Source organism: Physeter macrocephalus, chromosome 3 (assembly GCF_002837175.3).
Source record: "Physeter macrocephalus isolate SW-GA chromosome 3, ASM283717v5, whole genome shotgun sequence".
Lineage (NCBI taxonomy): Eukaryota > Metazoa > Chordata > Mammalia > Artiodactyla > Physeteridae > Physeter > Physeter macrocephalus.
In genome coordinates, this window is record NC_041216.1 from 31,377,654 (window position 1) to 31,392,978 (window position 15,325).

The 15,325-nt window shown below is 55.6% G+C and overlaps 1 protein-coding gene across 2 annotated transcripts in view; it reads right to left on the reverse strand.

Moving 5' to 3' along the window:
• PRKCZ (protein kinase C zeta) overlaps nt 1-15,325 on the reverse strand; it is a 117,179-nt gene that overhangs the window by 95,132 nt on the left and 6,722 nt on the right. For both annotated transcript variants that reach the window (XM_024125471.3, XM_028487971.2), the window contains exon 4: nt 13,308-13,358. In XM_024125471.3, coding sequence (XP_023981239.1) covers nt 13,308-13,358 — 51 coding nt within the window. The remainder of the gene's footprint in view (nt 1-13,307; nt 13,359-15,325) is intronic.

Consider the following 15,325-nt stretch of genomic DNA (forward strand, 5'->3'; position numbering starts at 1 on the left):
GCTTACCCATGTTCCCGACACAGAGTCTGCGCCAAAGCTCTGGGTCTGGACTCCAGCCCCTTCCCTTGCTCCGGCCTGAAGTCACCTTGGAGCTTCTCTGACCCGGCGTCGAGTGGCCGTGCGAGGGCGTTAGAAACTCAGTACAACTCCAGAAGCGCCACTGGAGTAGAAGGTCCCCAGAAGCAGTGAAAGTATCCATCGATAACACCTCGTGGTAGCACGGCCCTGCTCCCGCGTTGCCGTACTGGGGCTGCTTTCACACCACACGGCAGCTGAGAGCCCAAGACAGAGACTAAATGGCCCAAAGAGCCCAAAATATTTATCGTTTGGCTCTTACGGGAAAAGTTGGCATAACCCTAAGACTATAAAATCATAAAATCGCGGAACCATCACATCTACAGTGGGCTTCGATGGGAAATGCAAATTTATCCTGAGTCCAAGGGGAAAACCCGCATAAGATGAGCCCGGTGTCACAGCTGCTGCCCTTCAGCCATCTCTCCTCCAGTCATTCCAAACATCCAGCTTTGCAGAACTCTAGAAGACCCAAGCTGAACCAGGAGACTGTTCATTTTACCGGAAGTCCATTTTAGGTGGAAAAGTAGCTGTTCCAGGTTATCGCGAATAATTTGATACAAAGCTGAACGAAACTGGGTTTTTTTTTCTTTCTTTTTTCTTTTTTTTTTTTTTTTGGTCACTCTGCGGGGCTTGCTGGATCCTAGTTCCCCGACCAGGGATCAAATCCGGGCCCCGGCAGTGAAAGCGCAGAGTCCTAACCACTGGACCACCACGGAATTTCCCAAAACTGGATTTTTAATCAAACGGTACACACACCTATAAACACCAGGGAATAGCAGGCGTCCGTCCTCCTGGAAGGATTCGGTGGTAACCGGCCCACCCACGCCTGCTCGCCCACTTGGCCCCCCCCCAGCCCCCCCCACGCTGGGCCTCGTTCTCCTCCTCTCACTCTGGGGACGCTGGGTGGCCTTGAGCGCACGAGGGGGGCAACTTCCTCGCCCTTGATCCACCAGCGGGGGCAGGGGAGGCGGCGAGCTGGGTACTCAGCCTGTTCCCGGAGCCCTTCTAGCTCTTCTAGTGCCCACACAGCACCCAAGGGGGCGGGCACTCCAGACCCCTTTCACAGCAGGGGAAACCGAGGCACAGGAAGCTGCCCCCACCTGCCCGGAGCCGGGGTCTGGACCCGGCAGCACGGCGGCCCCGCCCTCTGGGCTCTCACAAACACACGCGCGTTCGGGAGCCGCCACCGTCGCACGGAGCGACCCCTGGTTTCCCTGGGTGGGTCGTGGCCGCGGGAGACGTGCCCCAGCCAAGGCCCCTCCGGGACCAGCTCTGCTTCTGGGCGGTCGCCCAGCGTGTGTCCGGGAAGCACGCGAAGCTTCAGAGCCAGAGAACAGGCGGGACAGCAGCTCCGGGCACACCGGGTGGGAGTGTGAACGAGAGAGGCGGGTGGGCAGGGGGCCCGGCCTGAGCCCCCTCCTCTCCCACAGCCCCTGGTGGGGATGCCCCTTCCCCTGCAACCCACCGTGGCCCCTGCAGCCCGTGGCTGTCCCCACCAGCCCCAACCCGGCCCCATTCCATGGTCACCACTCCTCTGGGCTTCTGGACGAACGGGCCCAGGTGAGTCTCCCTTCCGCTCAATCTCCCGCAGGCTGACTCGCGTGTATCCAGGTACTTGCCTTTAACACCTCAGGCCGAGAAAGCTTCCTTGCCCCAGAACAGGAGAGGAAATGGCTCGGGGCCCAGCTTCAGGGAGAGCAGGGCCAGGCTGTCATTCCCACCCCGCTGCCACTGATTGGGAGTAAGAGGGCGCTGAAAGCCCCCAAAGGCCCGGGGCTCCTGACAGGTGAGGAAGCCTGGCCCAGCCCACAGGGGCTGGCAGGGGGCACAGCTGCAGACAAAGCCAGCAGTCAAGCATCCTCCTAGCCAGACTCCCCCTCCAGACCTGAGGGGTGAGGCTGGACAGGGTCCTGGCCCAGATACAATCTCCCCGACCCTGGAGGTCCTGCCCTGGGTGCCAGGCTTGGCCCTAGAGCCACACGAGGGCCACCCAGGTGACAAGCAGGGTCCTCTGCAGCACTGCCTGCCCCCCAGAACGTGGGATCCCTCTCCCTGGGAGCGGGCTGGAGGGGGGTTCCTACACCAGCCAGCCCACCCAACAGTCCAGGGACACCTCTGTCGCTTGAGCGTGTGGACAGGCCGGGACCAATGACACGGAGCACGCAGGCTGCCAGCGCCAGGTTCCCAGGACCTCGCAGGACACCGCCGGCTTTTAAGACGGGATCCAGCACCAAACCCCCAGATTTGCATTTTCTCCGAGGCCTTTAAGGACTGAGAAGCCCGGCTGAGTCCAGACCCACCAGCCCCGCCCCAGCTGGACCCTGGTGTTGACGCTGCAGCCCTCCTTCCCACACCCCTTCCCGGGGGTCACTCGAGCGCCCGCAGTGTCCACGGCTAACTCCGTGTGACAGGGCCTCCAACGCGACGCCTCCCCCGGGAAGCCCTCCTGGGGCCAACTCACCACCCACGGGGACACTCCCGAGTGACAGGGAGGGCGTCTTCATTTACTGCATCTATTCTGCCCTGTAAGTGCCCCCAACCGTCCCTTAAAACACACTGAAAAAAAACCACAAAAGAAAACCACACTGACTAACCACTCGCTCCATGGAGGTCTCGGCGCTTCACAAGCAGTGTCTGATTCACGGTCCCATTACCCCACTTTACAGGGAAGCAGCGGCAGCAGCTAAACGGGTCCGTCATCTGCTCCACTGGCAGAGCCGCGGCTGCTGCCTGGACACCTGCCTGATTCCCAGCCAGGCCCACACAGTCACTACCCACACCTTCCCGGGGCGGCCACTCCACCCCTCGGCCGCCCTGCTGGGGGCTTACTCCAGCGGACACTCGGCCCCAGCCCCCCAGGCCGGAGTCAGGTCCCTGGGAAGAGCCCCTGTGGAGGAGGGGAGTGCGGCCAGACGTTAAGGACAGCGGCCGTCAGAGGGGGCCGACAGGGCAGTGGGCGACAGGACCCCACTGTCCTTGGGAGAAGGGCTGGAGGTCTCGGCCACGCTCAGCCCCTGCTGGGCCTGCTCCCTGCGGGAAGACCCACGGACGCGCCACCCAGACCCACAATCTGTGCGCAAGCGGCCAGCCCAGGCAGTGCTCCTGACCACCAGCCCGGCCGCAGCACCAACTTCAGCCCACAGGTCCCCGTCCCCCACACCTCTTGCAGTGACCCCGTGTCAGGAGGGGGGACTGCACCTCTGAGTGGGGCCTGGTGTGAATCCACCTTCCACCGTCTGACCCAGGGTCCCAGCCCTCAGAACTCCGCACGGGACCCCGACCCGAACACTGCGAGGGCCCTGGGCTCCCTGCAAACCTGCACAGTGTCTGCCGCAAAGCTCCACGCCAGAGGCCCGCAGGGACCCTGTGCAGAAGGCACCTCCTGGGGGCAGACCACACCCACAGGGTGGTGGGGGGGACCACCCACCGCCCCACGAGGAGACTGGGCAATCGGACCTGAGTGTAGTCGATTGTACGGGGCTGGGTGCTGGCCCCTGAGACATGTCCAGGTCCTAGACCCTGGAATCTGCAGGTGGGACCTTACCCGGAAAAGGGTCTTCACAGACGTGAGGAAGTAAGGGGCTCGAGATTATCCTGGGTTACCTGGGTGGCCCTAAATCCAATGACGTGTCCTTGTAAGAAGAGGAGGAAGACAGGCAGACACAGAGGGGAGGTGCCCATGAAGCCGGAGGGCGGAGTGGGCGGCCAGAAGATCCAGACCTTTCTCCCCCGGAGCTCCCAGTGCAGAGTCCGTCTCCAGCTGTTCCGAGCTCGGGGTACCAGGTCGCGCAGCCCCGGGACCTAACACGCCCAGCAGCACCGCACACCCCCAAGTCCCCGCTGCCCTGCGCCAGGCCTCTCCCTCCCGTCGGGCCTCGGGGCTGCGGGGACAAGTGGCCCAGCAGACCCTAGAGCAGGCCGTCCAGTGGGCACTCAGGGACGCTGCCCGGAAGGGGCCCGGCCGCCTGCTGGCCCTGCGCCCTCCCTTCCTGATGGGGGTGGGACGGCAAAGGGGAGGCGAGGAGGGTCCCGGCCGGGATCCCCGCACAGCGCCCGGGTGTGACCCTGATGCTCACTGCGGCAATCCAGGCAGGGACCGGCCTGCTCTCTGTCGCCGTGACCGTCTGCTCCGGAGGAGCCGCGGCCCAGGCCCGCGTGCGGCGCATTCGCCACATCCCCGCCGCCCCCAGGTACGACATCTGCCGCATCTCCCAGGCTCCCCGGGCCCCGCTGCCCGAGGGGCAGGGCAGAGACCTGGGTGGGCTGCATCTCGGGCCCGAGAGCTTTGGACACACTCACATCTGAGAGAGGAGACGCGTCCAGCCAGACACCCAGGCCGACACCACCGGGGACACAGCCGTACGTGCTAGATGCATCAAAGACCAGAATGCAAGACACGAAATATTTCTTCCATTTGGGGGAGCCAGAAAGGAAAATGTGAAACAGGTCTGAACGCACAAAAATCAAACATGAACACTTCCGTGTGAGCAGAGGCAGGACGGAGGACGGCCCCCAGCGGGATGGACAAGGCACGGAGGAAGCACCGTGAGGTCACAGAGCCCCTCTGTGCTGCCACCGCCCCGTGCTTGGCCCTGGGCTGCCCAGCGCCCTTGCCCAGAGCCAGCAGGCGGCCCTCCCTCAGGCCCCAGTGCTGCCACGTCATTCCTGGACTCCAATAAGCCCCCCAGAGCCACCACCGGCCACCACCTGCAGGTCCCGCCTCCCCCGGGCACCAGCCAGCCCAGCTCTCCCCACAGCGCCCCGGAACGCCCTGGAAAGGTGCTTCCGTTTGGTGGGAGGGAGCCTCCCGGGCCTCCGAGCTGCCATCAGGACCGTTGCTGACAGCAGGGAGCACGTCCTCCCAGCTGAGCCGACGGCACATTCACCTCCGTCGCCTGCACCTCGCGGGCAATGCAGGGCAACCAAGCTCTGCTTGCGCAGGACGTGGAACCAGACGGAAGCCAGGACCCTTTAAGGTGGGGCGTCTCCCGGGCCCTGCTGACAGTTTATTCTGATGATGCTTCAACATACACAGACTTGAAAAATTCTCTGTGCTGTGGCCAGAACAAAATGACCAATTCAGCATCCTAAAGACCTATAATCTGTGCGTGAATGTCCACTGTAGCCAAGACGCAGAAACAACCCAATGTCCAACAACAGGTGAATAGATACATAAGATGTGACCAAACACCCAAGAGGGGGACTTGCCTGGTGGCACAGTGGTTAAAACTCTGCCCTCCCAACCATCAGGCCACACAGTAAGTCTCAATCGATTTTAAAGGACAGATGTCATACAAAATATCTTCTCCAACCACAGCAGGACCAAGTTAGAAATTAACAAGAGGAGGAAAACTGGAAAATTCACAAATGTGTGGAAATTAAACAACACTCTTTTTTTTTTTTGGTGGTATGCGGGCCTCTCACTGTCGTGGCCTCTCGCGTTGCGGAGCACAGGCTCCGGACGCGCAGGCTCAGCGGCCATGGCTCACGGGCCCAGCCGCTCCGCGGCACGTGGGATCCTCCCGGACCGGGGCGCGAACCCGCGTGCCCTGCACCGGCAGGCGGACTCTCAACCACTGCACCACCAGGGAAGCCCAACAACACACTCTTAAACAATGTATCAAAGAAGAAATCACAATGTAAATTAGAAAATACTTAAAGACAAACAAAAACAAAACCACAACACACCAAGACCTAAGGGATGCAGAGAAAGCTAAGCTAAGGGAGAAATTTACAGCTATAGATGCTTTCCTTAAAAAGTAAGAAAGATCTCGGGGCTTCCCTGGTGGGGCAGTGGTTAAGAATCTGCCTGCCAACGCAGGGGACACGGATTCTGGCTCTCGTCCGGGAAGATCCCACATGCCGTGGAGCAGCTAAGCCCGTGGGCCACAACTACTGAGCCTGCACTCCACAGCCCGTGAGCCACAACTACTGAGGCCACGTGTCTCAACTACTGAAGCCCGCACACCTAGAGCCTGTGCTCCGCAACAAGAGAAGCCACCGCAATGAGAAGCCCACGCGCCACAACGAAGAGTAGCCCCAGCTCACCACAACTAGAGAAAGCCCGCGTTCAACAACAAAGACCCAACGCAGCCAAAAATAAATAAATAAAATAAGTTTTTTTAAAAAAGTAAGAAAGATCTCAAATCAACAGCCTAACTATACAACTTAAGAAACTAGAAAAACAAATTAAACCCAAAGCTAGCAGAAGAAAATAATAAAGATTAAAGCAGAGATAAACAAAAGAGAGAATAGAAAAACAATAGAGAAAAATCAGTGAAACCATTTTTGTTGAAAAGATCAACAAAACTGACAAACTTTTAGCTAGATGGACTAAGAAAAAAAGGAAAGGCTCAAATTACTAAAAGCAGACATGAAAGTGGGAACATTACTACTGACTTCACAGAAGTCGGTAAGAGAGTACTGTAAACAACTGAAACCAACAAAAGGGATAACCTAGATGAAATGCACAAATTCCTAGAAACACAGAATGTACCAAGACTAAAACACTAAAAAACAGACAATTTGAATAGACCTATAACTAGTAAGGAGAGTGAATCAGTAATAAAAAAAAAAAAAAGCTCCCCGACCAAGAACAGTTCTGGACCTGACAGCTTCACTGGTGAATTCTACCAAATATTTAAAGAAGAACTAACACCAATCCTTCTCCAACTTTTCCAAAAAACCGAAGAGAGAACATTTCCTAAGTCACTCTAAGAGGTCAACTTACCCTAACGCCAAAGCAAGGCAAAGAGACTACAAGAAAAGGAGACGAAGGACCAACGTCCCCTAAGAACACTGACACAAAAATCCCCAACAAAATACCAGCAAACCAAATTCAGCAGCATATTAAAAGGATTATATGCACCATGACCAAGTGGGATTTATTCTTGGAATAAAAAGATGAACAATCAATCAAGGTGATGAACCACATTAACAGAACAAAAGGAAAACATTCGATCATATCAATGGATGCAGAAAAGGCACTTGACAAAGTAGAAAATCCTTTTACCATAAATATATCCAACAAAGTAGGAACAGGAGGTATCTGGTATGTTTTTTCCCATACTACCAAGCTATTGACTCAATTCTGACACCATCTCCCCGCAGGTAGCGTCAGATCCCACAGGTTAAGGGCTCAGTCCTACAAGACTGCCCACCACCCCACTTCAGATGCCAACTGCCAGTCCAGGTTGACACCTGTGCTTCTGACCCACGGCTATAGATTGGAGGCTCACAACCCCCTCCTCAATTCGATTAATTTGCTACAGCAGCTCACAGAACTCAAAGAAACATTTAACTTCCCAGATTAATTCAGGAACAGCCAGAAGGAAGATGCACAGGGCGAGGCATGGGGAAGGGGTGCGGAGCTTCCATGCTCTCTAGGAGCCACTCCCCCAAATCTAACCTGAGAGCTCTCTGAACCCCATCCTTTTGGGGTTTTATGGAGGCCTCCTTGCATAGGCACGATTGATTAAATCATCGGCCTTTGGAGATTAGTTCAACCTCCTGCCCCTCACCCCTCCCTGAAGGTCAGGGGGTGGGACTGAACGGTCCAAGCCTCTAATCTCTTTGTCTTTCCAGTGACCAGCCCCATCCTGAGGCTATCAGGGCCCCCACCCTAAATCACCTCCTAATGAATGACAAGACACTCCTCTCACTCAGGAAATTCCCAGGGTTTTAGGAGCTCCTTGCCGTAAACCAGGGACAAGGACCACATACATTTCTCATACCCTAGAAGGAAACCAGGAAACCACCTCAATACAAGAAAAGCCATACATGAAAAACCCACAGCGAACATCACACTCAATGATGAAAGACTGAAAGCTTTTCTTTCAAGATCAAGAACAGACAAGGATGCCCACTATCACCATTTCTATTCAACAGAGTACTAGAGGTTCTAACCAGAGCAATTAGGCAAGAAAAAGAAATAAAAAGCATATAAATTAAAAAGGAATAAATAAATTATCTCTGTTCACAGATGACATAGAAAACTGATTCCACAAAAACGTTGTTAGAACAAACAAATTCAGCAAAATAGCAGGATACCAAGTCAACACATAAAAATCAGTTGCATTTCTATATCCTCACAGTGAACAACCCAAAAAGGAAATTAAAAACACAGTTCCCTTTATATTAGCATCAAGAATAAAATACTTAAGAATATATCTAACAAGGAAGTGATAAACTTGTACACTGAAAACTATACAACAGTGCTGAGGGCTTCCCTGGTGGCGCAGTGGTTGAGAGTCCGCCTGCGGATGCAGGGGACACGGGTTCGTGCCCCGGTCCGGGAGGATCCCACATGCCGTGGAGCGGCTGGGTCCCTGAGCCATGGCCGCTGAGCCTGCGCGTCCGGAGCCTGTGCTCTGCGACGGGAGAGGCCACAACAGTGAGAGGCCCGCGTATCGCAAAAAAAAAACCCCACAAACAAACAGTGCTGAAAGAAATTAAACAAGACATAAATGAGTAGAATGACATCTCATGTCTATGGATTAGGAGAGTTAATATTGTTAAGATATCAACACAACCCAAAGTGATCTAAAGAGTCAATGCAATCACTACCAAAATCCCAATGATGTTTTTTGCAGAAAAACATCCTAAAATTCTTATGGAATCTCAAGGGACCCAGAATAGCCAAAACAATCTTGAAAAACAACAAAGCTGGAGGACTCACACTCCCTGATTTCAAAACTTACTGCAAAGCTACAGTAATCAAAACTGTGGTACTGGCATAAAGACAGACATATAGACCAATGGGATAGAATAGAGAGCCCAGAAATAAACCCTCACACATATGGTCAAAGGATTTCCAGCAAGGGTGCCAAGACCATTCAATGGGGAAACGACAGTCTTTTCAACAAATGGTGTTGGGAAAACTGGATATTCACATGCAAAAGAACAGAGTTGGACCCTCATCTAACATCATATGCAAAAGTTAACTCAAAATGCAGCAAAGACCCTAAACGTAAGATCTAAAACTATACAACTCTTAGAAGAAAACAAAGGACAAAAGCTTCCCAACATGGGATTTGGCAATGATTTCTTGGCTATGACCCCAAGGCACAGGCAACAAAAGAATAAAGAGACAAACTGCACTTCATGAAAATTTTATAATTTTGTGCATCAAAAGACAGCATAAGCAAAGGTAAACAGACACACAAAAACTCACAGAATGGGGGAAAATGTCTGCAAATCATATATCTGGTATGGGGTTAATATCAGAATATGGAGAGAATCCCGAAAACTCACCAGCAACAGAACACACAACCCAATTCAAAATGGGCAAAGAACTTGAGTCGACATTTCTCCGAAGAAGACATACACGTGGCCAACAAGCACATGAAGAGAGGCTCAACGTCACTAATCATGAGGGAAACGAAAATCAAAACCACAGTGAGATGTCACCTCACACCCACCAGGATGGCTACTATCAAAAAACCAGAAAACAACAAGCATTGGTGAAAATATGGGGAAATCTGAACCACTGTGCACTGCTGGTGGGAATGTAAAATGGTGCTGCCACTGTAGAAAACAGTATGGCAGGTGCTCAGAAAATTAAAAATAGAACTACCATGTGACCCAGCAATTCCATTACTGTGTGTATACCCAAAAGAATTGAAAGTAGGGTCTCAGAGATATTTCTACACCCATGTTCACAGCAGCATTATTCAGAGTAGCTAAAACACAGAAGCGACCCAAGTGTCCATCGTCAGATGATGGAGAAACAAGATGCGGTCCACCCGTACGACAGAATATTATTCAGCCTTAAAAAGCGGGGAGACTCTGACACCTGCTCCAACGTGGATGGACCCTGAGGACACGATGCCGAGGGAAATAAACCAGACGCAAAGGGACAAATTCTGTGTGATCCCGCTTCTGTGACGTCCCTTCGTCAGACGATGGAGAAACAAGATGCGGTCCACCCGTACGACAGAATATTATTCAGCCTTAAAAAGGGAGGAGATTCTGACACCTGCTCCAACGTGGATGGACCCTGAGGACACGATGCCGAGGGAAATAAACCAGACGCAAAGGGACAAATTCTGTGTGATCCCGCTTCTGTGACGTCCCTGGAGGAGCCACACTCACAGAGACAGAAAGTAGGAGGGTCGGGGCCGGGGGGCTGGGGGAGGGGGTGGGCAGTGAGTGTCTCATGGGGGCAGAGTGTCAGTTTGGGAAGATGAGAAAGTTCTGGAGACGGATGGTGATGATGGCTGCACAACAGTATGAATTCAGGTTATATCAATGAACTATCCACTTAAAAATGGTTAAGATGATAAATTTATTTTATGTGTATTTAACCGTGATAAAAATATTGGGGGAAAAAAAAGGACTGAAGTTCTGATACACGTTACAACATGGATGAAGTTCAAAAACATCACGCTAAGAAGCCAGTTACAAAAGACCACAGATCATATATTCCATTTACATGAAACGTCTACGCCAGGTAACTCCGTAGAGATGGCGCAGTTTGGTGGCTGTCGGGCACTGAGCGGAGAAGCTGTGACTGCTCGTGGGCACGAGGTTTTCTTCCTGAACGTGTTTCAGAAACGGCAGAGCTGGTGAACCTACTAAATGCCACTGACTTGTTCGGTTTAAAGTGGTTAAAATAGCACGTTTTATGTTAGGTGTACTTTACACCATTTTTTAAAAATCCTATAGAACCGATTAAATTCAGGCCGACAACCTGCACAGAAGGTGCTAGAAGGGGCTTTGCTGCCACGAACACAGGCCCGGCCAGACATGCCCAGGCATGACCTCGAGGCTGCATCTCTGCCGCGTGTCCCTGTCTGGCTACCGCCCGTCAGACCCACCAGCATCTGCATGCGGTCCTGACCCAGGTCAAGGGTGCCATTTGTCCCACCAGCCTGACCCTTCTCCCTCGCCTGGCCTTGGCAGTGAACACGACTGCCCACGCAGGTGCCAGGATCACGCCTGCACCCGGGCCGTCGGGGGACCAGCGCAGGGCCGTCCTAACTGCCCAAGGTCAGCGTCACGATCGAGCCGGACGAGCGGAGCCGGGGAGGGGACGCCACCCCCACCCTCCGTCCACCCCACCCTCCACCGGCCGCCGAGAGGCTGCTGGAATGTTCCAACAAGAGTGAGTGGCCGGGAGCTCGGAGCCGCCCCTGGTGAGCATCTCAAGGACCTGCCTGTGAGTGAGGATGGCCCACATTCTCCGCATTCCCCCGCAGCGATCCAGCCCCCGCCCAGGCCGTCAGCCCACGCCACCCCCCGTCACCCTCCAGCCAAGCCCCTGTGACCCCCACGACCCCAGGAGGGCACCGCATCGGCTGTGCCAACCCCCATCACCATCCCCTACATGAGGCCCCAGACAGGGTGGCATCCACGCGGGGATGAAGCCAGGAGGGCACCGAGTCGGGGACAGAACGGGCAGGCCCGCGGCCCTCGGGGCGGCACTGCCGGGGCCCTGGCCTGAGCTGATGGCTGGGCAGCCGCAGACCGAGATGCAGAGATGCTTGGGCGACCCCCGCGCCGCGGGCCAGCACGGGCTGCTGGCGACGGCTCTGGGCAGACAGACAGCCTGTCACTGTGGTTGAGAGCCATCAAGGGGGCAAAGAAACGAGCTGGGGGACCCCTCGTACAGAGCACAGTGGAGGGCACCCTCCTTCCAGCTGCAAAAGGTCTACCTTATTTGATCCTTTCATGTGTCTGAAAAGTCAACGTGAACTATCAAAAGTGTGCCCCTTCCGTGAGACGTGGGTACCCCGGGGCGGGGGGTCACGGGGAGGGGCACCCCGCGGGGCATGAGGACCCCTGGGAGGCCCACCCGCCTCCGAGCCCCCCACCGACGAGCTCCTCTCTGGCCCCCTGGGGCTCCTGCGGGTGGGCTTCTGCTCATGGGGTCTGACCCAGCTGGCCGCACTCCCCACCCCGTGTCCTGCCTTGACCCACGTCCTGGCAGGTCCAAGGGCTGCTCGCAGCGAAACCGCACATGCGCACAGGAGCCTGCTGTCGTGGACGGGGCGGGCGGCGGCCAGAAAGTCTTACCCGTGGGACTGACTCCCCCGCCTGCCTTCTCAGGGCAGCTTCCAGGCCTCAGAAGCTGCAGGCTCGCCCCCATCCTCTGGCTTTATCTACCACCGGCGGACACCTGCCTCCCAGCCAGGACGCACTGGGACTCCTCACTCTCCCCCCAGCCTTCCCAGACCTGCCCCTCACGTCCGGCCCCTGGGGCAGCACCTCCCGCCGGCCCCTGGGCTGCCGCGGCCTCTTCAGACTGCCTGCTCCACTCCCGCCAGGACTCCACGATCGATGTCTCCATGGCCTTGCTGACCGCTCCTCCAGGGTCCCCTGTTCTCTCTGGGAGACCCCAGGCCCAGCCCTCATCACTGGCCACACCCTCCGTGGCCTCAACAACCTCCTCTATGCTAACGGCTCCCAAATCTCTCTTCAGCCCCGAAACGCAAGACTCACGCACCCAAGTGCCCACTGAACAGCTTCACTGGGTGTGACAGACCACAGACCGAGTCTGGCCTCTGCCCAAATCTGCTCCCACCCCACACAGGATGCTGCTGGCACCCAGAGGCCGGGCCCGGGGACCTGATCCGGAGCCCGCACTGGGAGCCCTGCCGGCCGGAGGCTGAGCCACGTCCCCCTAACTGGACAAGCGGCCACCGTGGTCCAGAGCCCCTCCGCACCAGGCCAGGGCCCGAGGGGGCTCTGGTGCTTGGTGTAAAGTTTCTCTATGCCCCATCCAGTGGGGGCCCTGCCCTGAAAGACGAGGCAGGGCACACTGTTCAGGGTCGGGGGCCTCCAGGGTGTGGTCAGAACCTCTCCTCTGACCCACGGCCCCTGGGACTTCGACTTCAACCAACAGACCTGCCGTGGAGGAGTAACAGATGCCTCCCTGGGGGGCCCAGTAGGGACTGGGAGGGGCCGCAGCTGGGACAGACCCCCGGGAGCAGCGTCCAGCCATCCCAGCCAGGGCCCTTCCTGCCGGGGGACGTCAGGGCTTCTCCTGGGCTTTACCTCATGGCACCACTGACCAAGCCGGTGCCCTGTGTGATGGTGGATACACCCCTAGACAAGGGCGAGGACACCAGTGAAAACCCCACACGAGGCCACACCAGCTGCCCACTCTGCTTTCAGACTCTTTGCGAGGAGCACCTAAGCCTCGGGCTACCAAGCTCCATCCTTCCCCGCCTTGCAGAGCAGACATGTCAACCCATCACCGTGACACACATCATGGGAGAGGTGGTACTCACTGTCTTCTCCCGGACAGGGCATGCCTGGCTCCTCGGGGATGCTGGGGAAAACTGCACAGAGAAAGAGAGAGAGAGAGAGAGAGAGAGAGAGAGAGAGATAGGGAGGGAGAGAGAGAGAGAGAGAGCGTGTCAGTGCCCACTGCGGCCTTGTGAGAAGTCCTACTTGGAGTCAGGCTGCCCGTAAAGCCCCTGTTGCAATGAGAGCCTGCTCTTGGGAGATGCTCATTAAGGCAAAACCTTGGAAACCCAGCACATCGATGTGTGCCAAACTCCCTTTGATGAGACACGGAGCTGCACGGAAAAATTCAGGGGAAAAAGCAACCAGAGGGGTCTAGAGAGCAGAGCCGTCCCAGGAGGACTCCTGATGTGTACTGGTAAGTCCATATGGAAATGGGAAAGAACTGAAATTCCCTTGAAAACTGACTTTTGAAAGCACGTTTCTTTCCACTTCTTTACACTCAAAATGGAGTTCAAAATTAAGCATGTTAAAATATACCCTGGGCTTCCACAATAAGTTACTAGAAAAGAAGGTTAAACGTATTAAAACCTAGCTAAAATGACCTTTTTCTTTTTTTTTTTTTTTCTTGTGGTATGCGGGCCTCTCACTGCTGTGGCCTCTCCCGTTGCGGAGCACAGGCTCCGGACACGCAGGCTCAGCAGCCGTGGCTCACGGGCCTAGCTGCTCCGCGGCACGTGGGATCTTCCCGGACCGGGGCACGAACCCGTGTCCCCTGCAACGGCAGGCGGACTCTCAACCACTGCGCCACCAGGGAAGCCCCGACCTTTTTCTTAATCTAGAAAATAGAGTGAATTTTGAAAGTACCAAACCTTTCACTGTTGAGTCAACTCAGACGTGCTAATCACCACCATGCAGTGGACGAGTGTAGGTTTGACATTTAATCCACATTCATACAAAGGGCTACAAAAACTAGGTATTTTAACCAACCACTAGCCCAGCGTCAGAGAGAACGATGGTCCAACAGAAAACTGTGGACAGGGGCTTCCCTGGTGGGGCAGTGGTTGAGAGTCCGCCTGCCGATGCAGGGGACACGGGTTCGAGCCCCGGTCTGGGAAGATCCCACGTGCCGCGGAGCATCTAGGCCCGTGAGCCACAACTACTGAGCCTGCGCTCTAGAACCCGCAAGCCACAACTACTGAAGCCCGCACGCCTAGAGCCCGTGCTCTGCAGCCAAGAGAAGCCACTGCAACGAGAATCCTGCGCACCGCAACAAAGAGTAGCCCCCGCTCACCGCAACTAGAAAAAGCCCGCGCGCAGCAACAAAGACCCAACGCAGCCAAAAATAAATTACTTAAATTAAAAAAAAAAAAAGAACACTGTAGATGGTTTTGTGCGCTGGTCCTGGCTCTTGGGCTCAGCCGTCCGCGGCCCCTGCCTGACTATAAGCTGCACCAGAAGCAGATGCAGAGTGGCAGGGCGGCCACAGCTGCTGGAACTATGCTCTCTGCAGACACCCTACAGAATCCCAAAGTGCTGGGGGGCACAGTCTGAAAACCTGCGATTTAAAGACGATACTGACACGATAGCAAGGAACACTTCCCGTGACTCAATTTCTACCCCGCACTGAGCCTAACCAGCGGAGGAAGGCTGTGAGCCTGCAGAAAGCCACAGGGAGGGTCTCGTCCGCCCCGGGGCAGGGCTGCAGCACTGTCCCTGCTCTGTCCGCAGGCGCGTGGGCCCTGGGCCCTCCGAGCTCCCGGAAAGGTGGGGGCAAGTGAGCGATGCCGCCCCCAGGAAATGAGGGCAGTGAGGGCTAACCACCTCCAGGACCCGGGCTTCTCCTTACAAGTAAGAGCAATTTTATCTGGGTTAATAAAATATAAGAGAAAAAACCCCCACTGCATCCTATTCCACATCCTTACATTCTCAGGCATCCTAAGATCTTAAACCGCGATCCTCCATGTGGCTCCTGGTCCAACAAAGCGCCCACGCCCCCCCCCCCCCCCCACCCACACACACACACACACACACACACACACACACACACGCACGCACACAC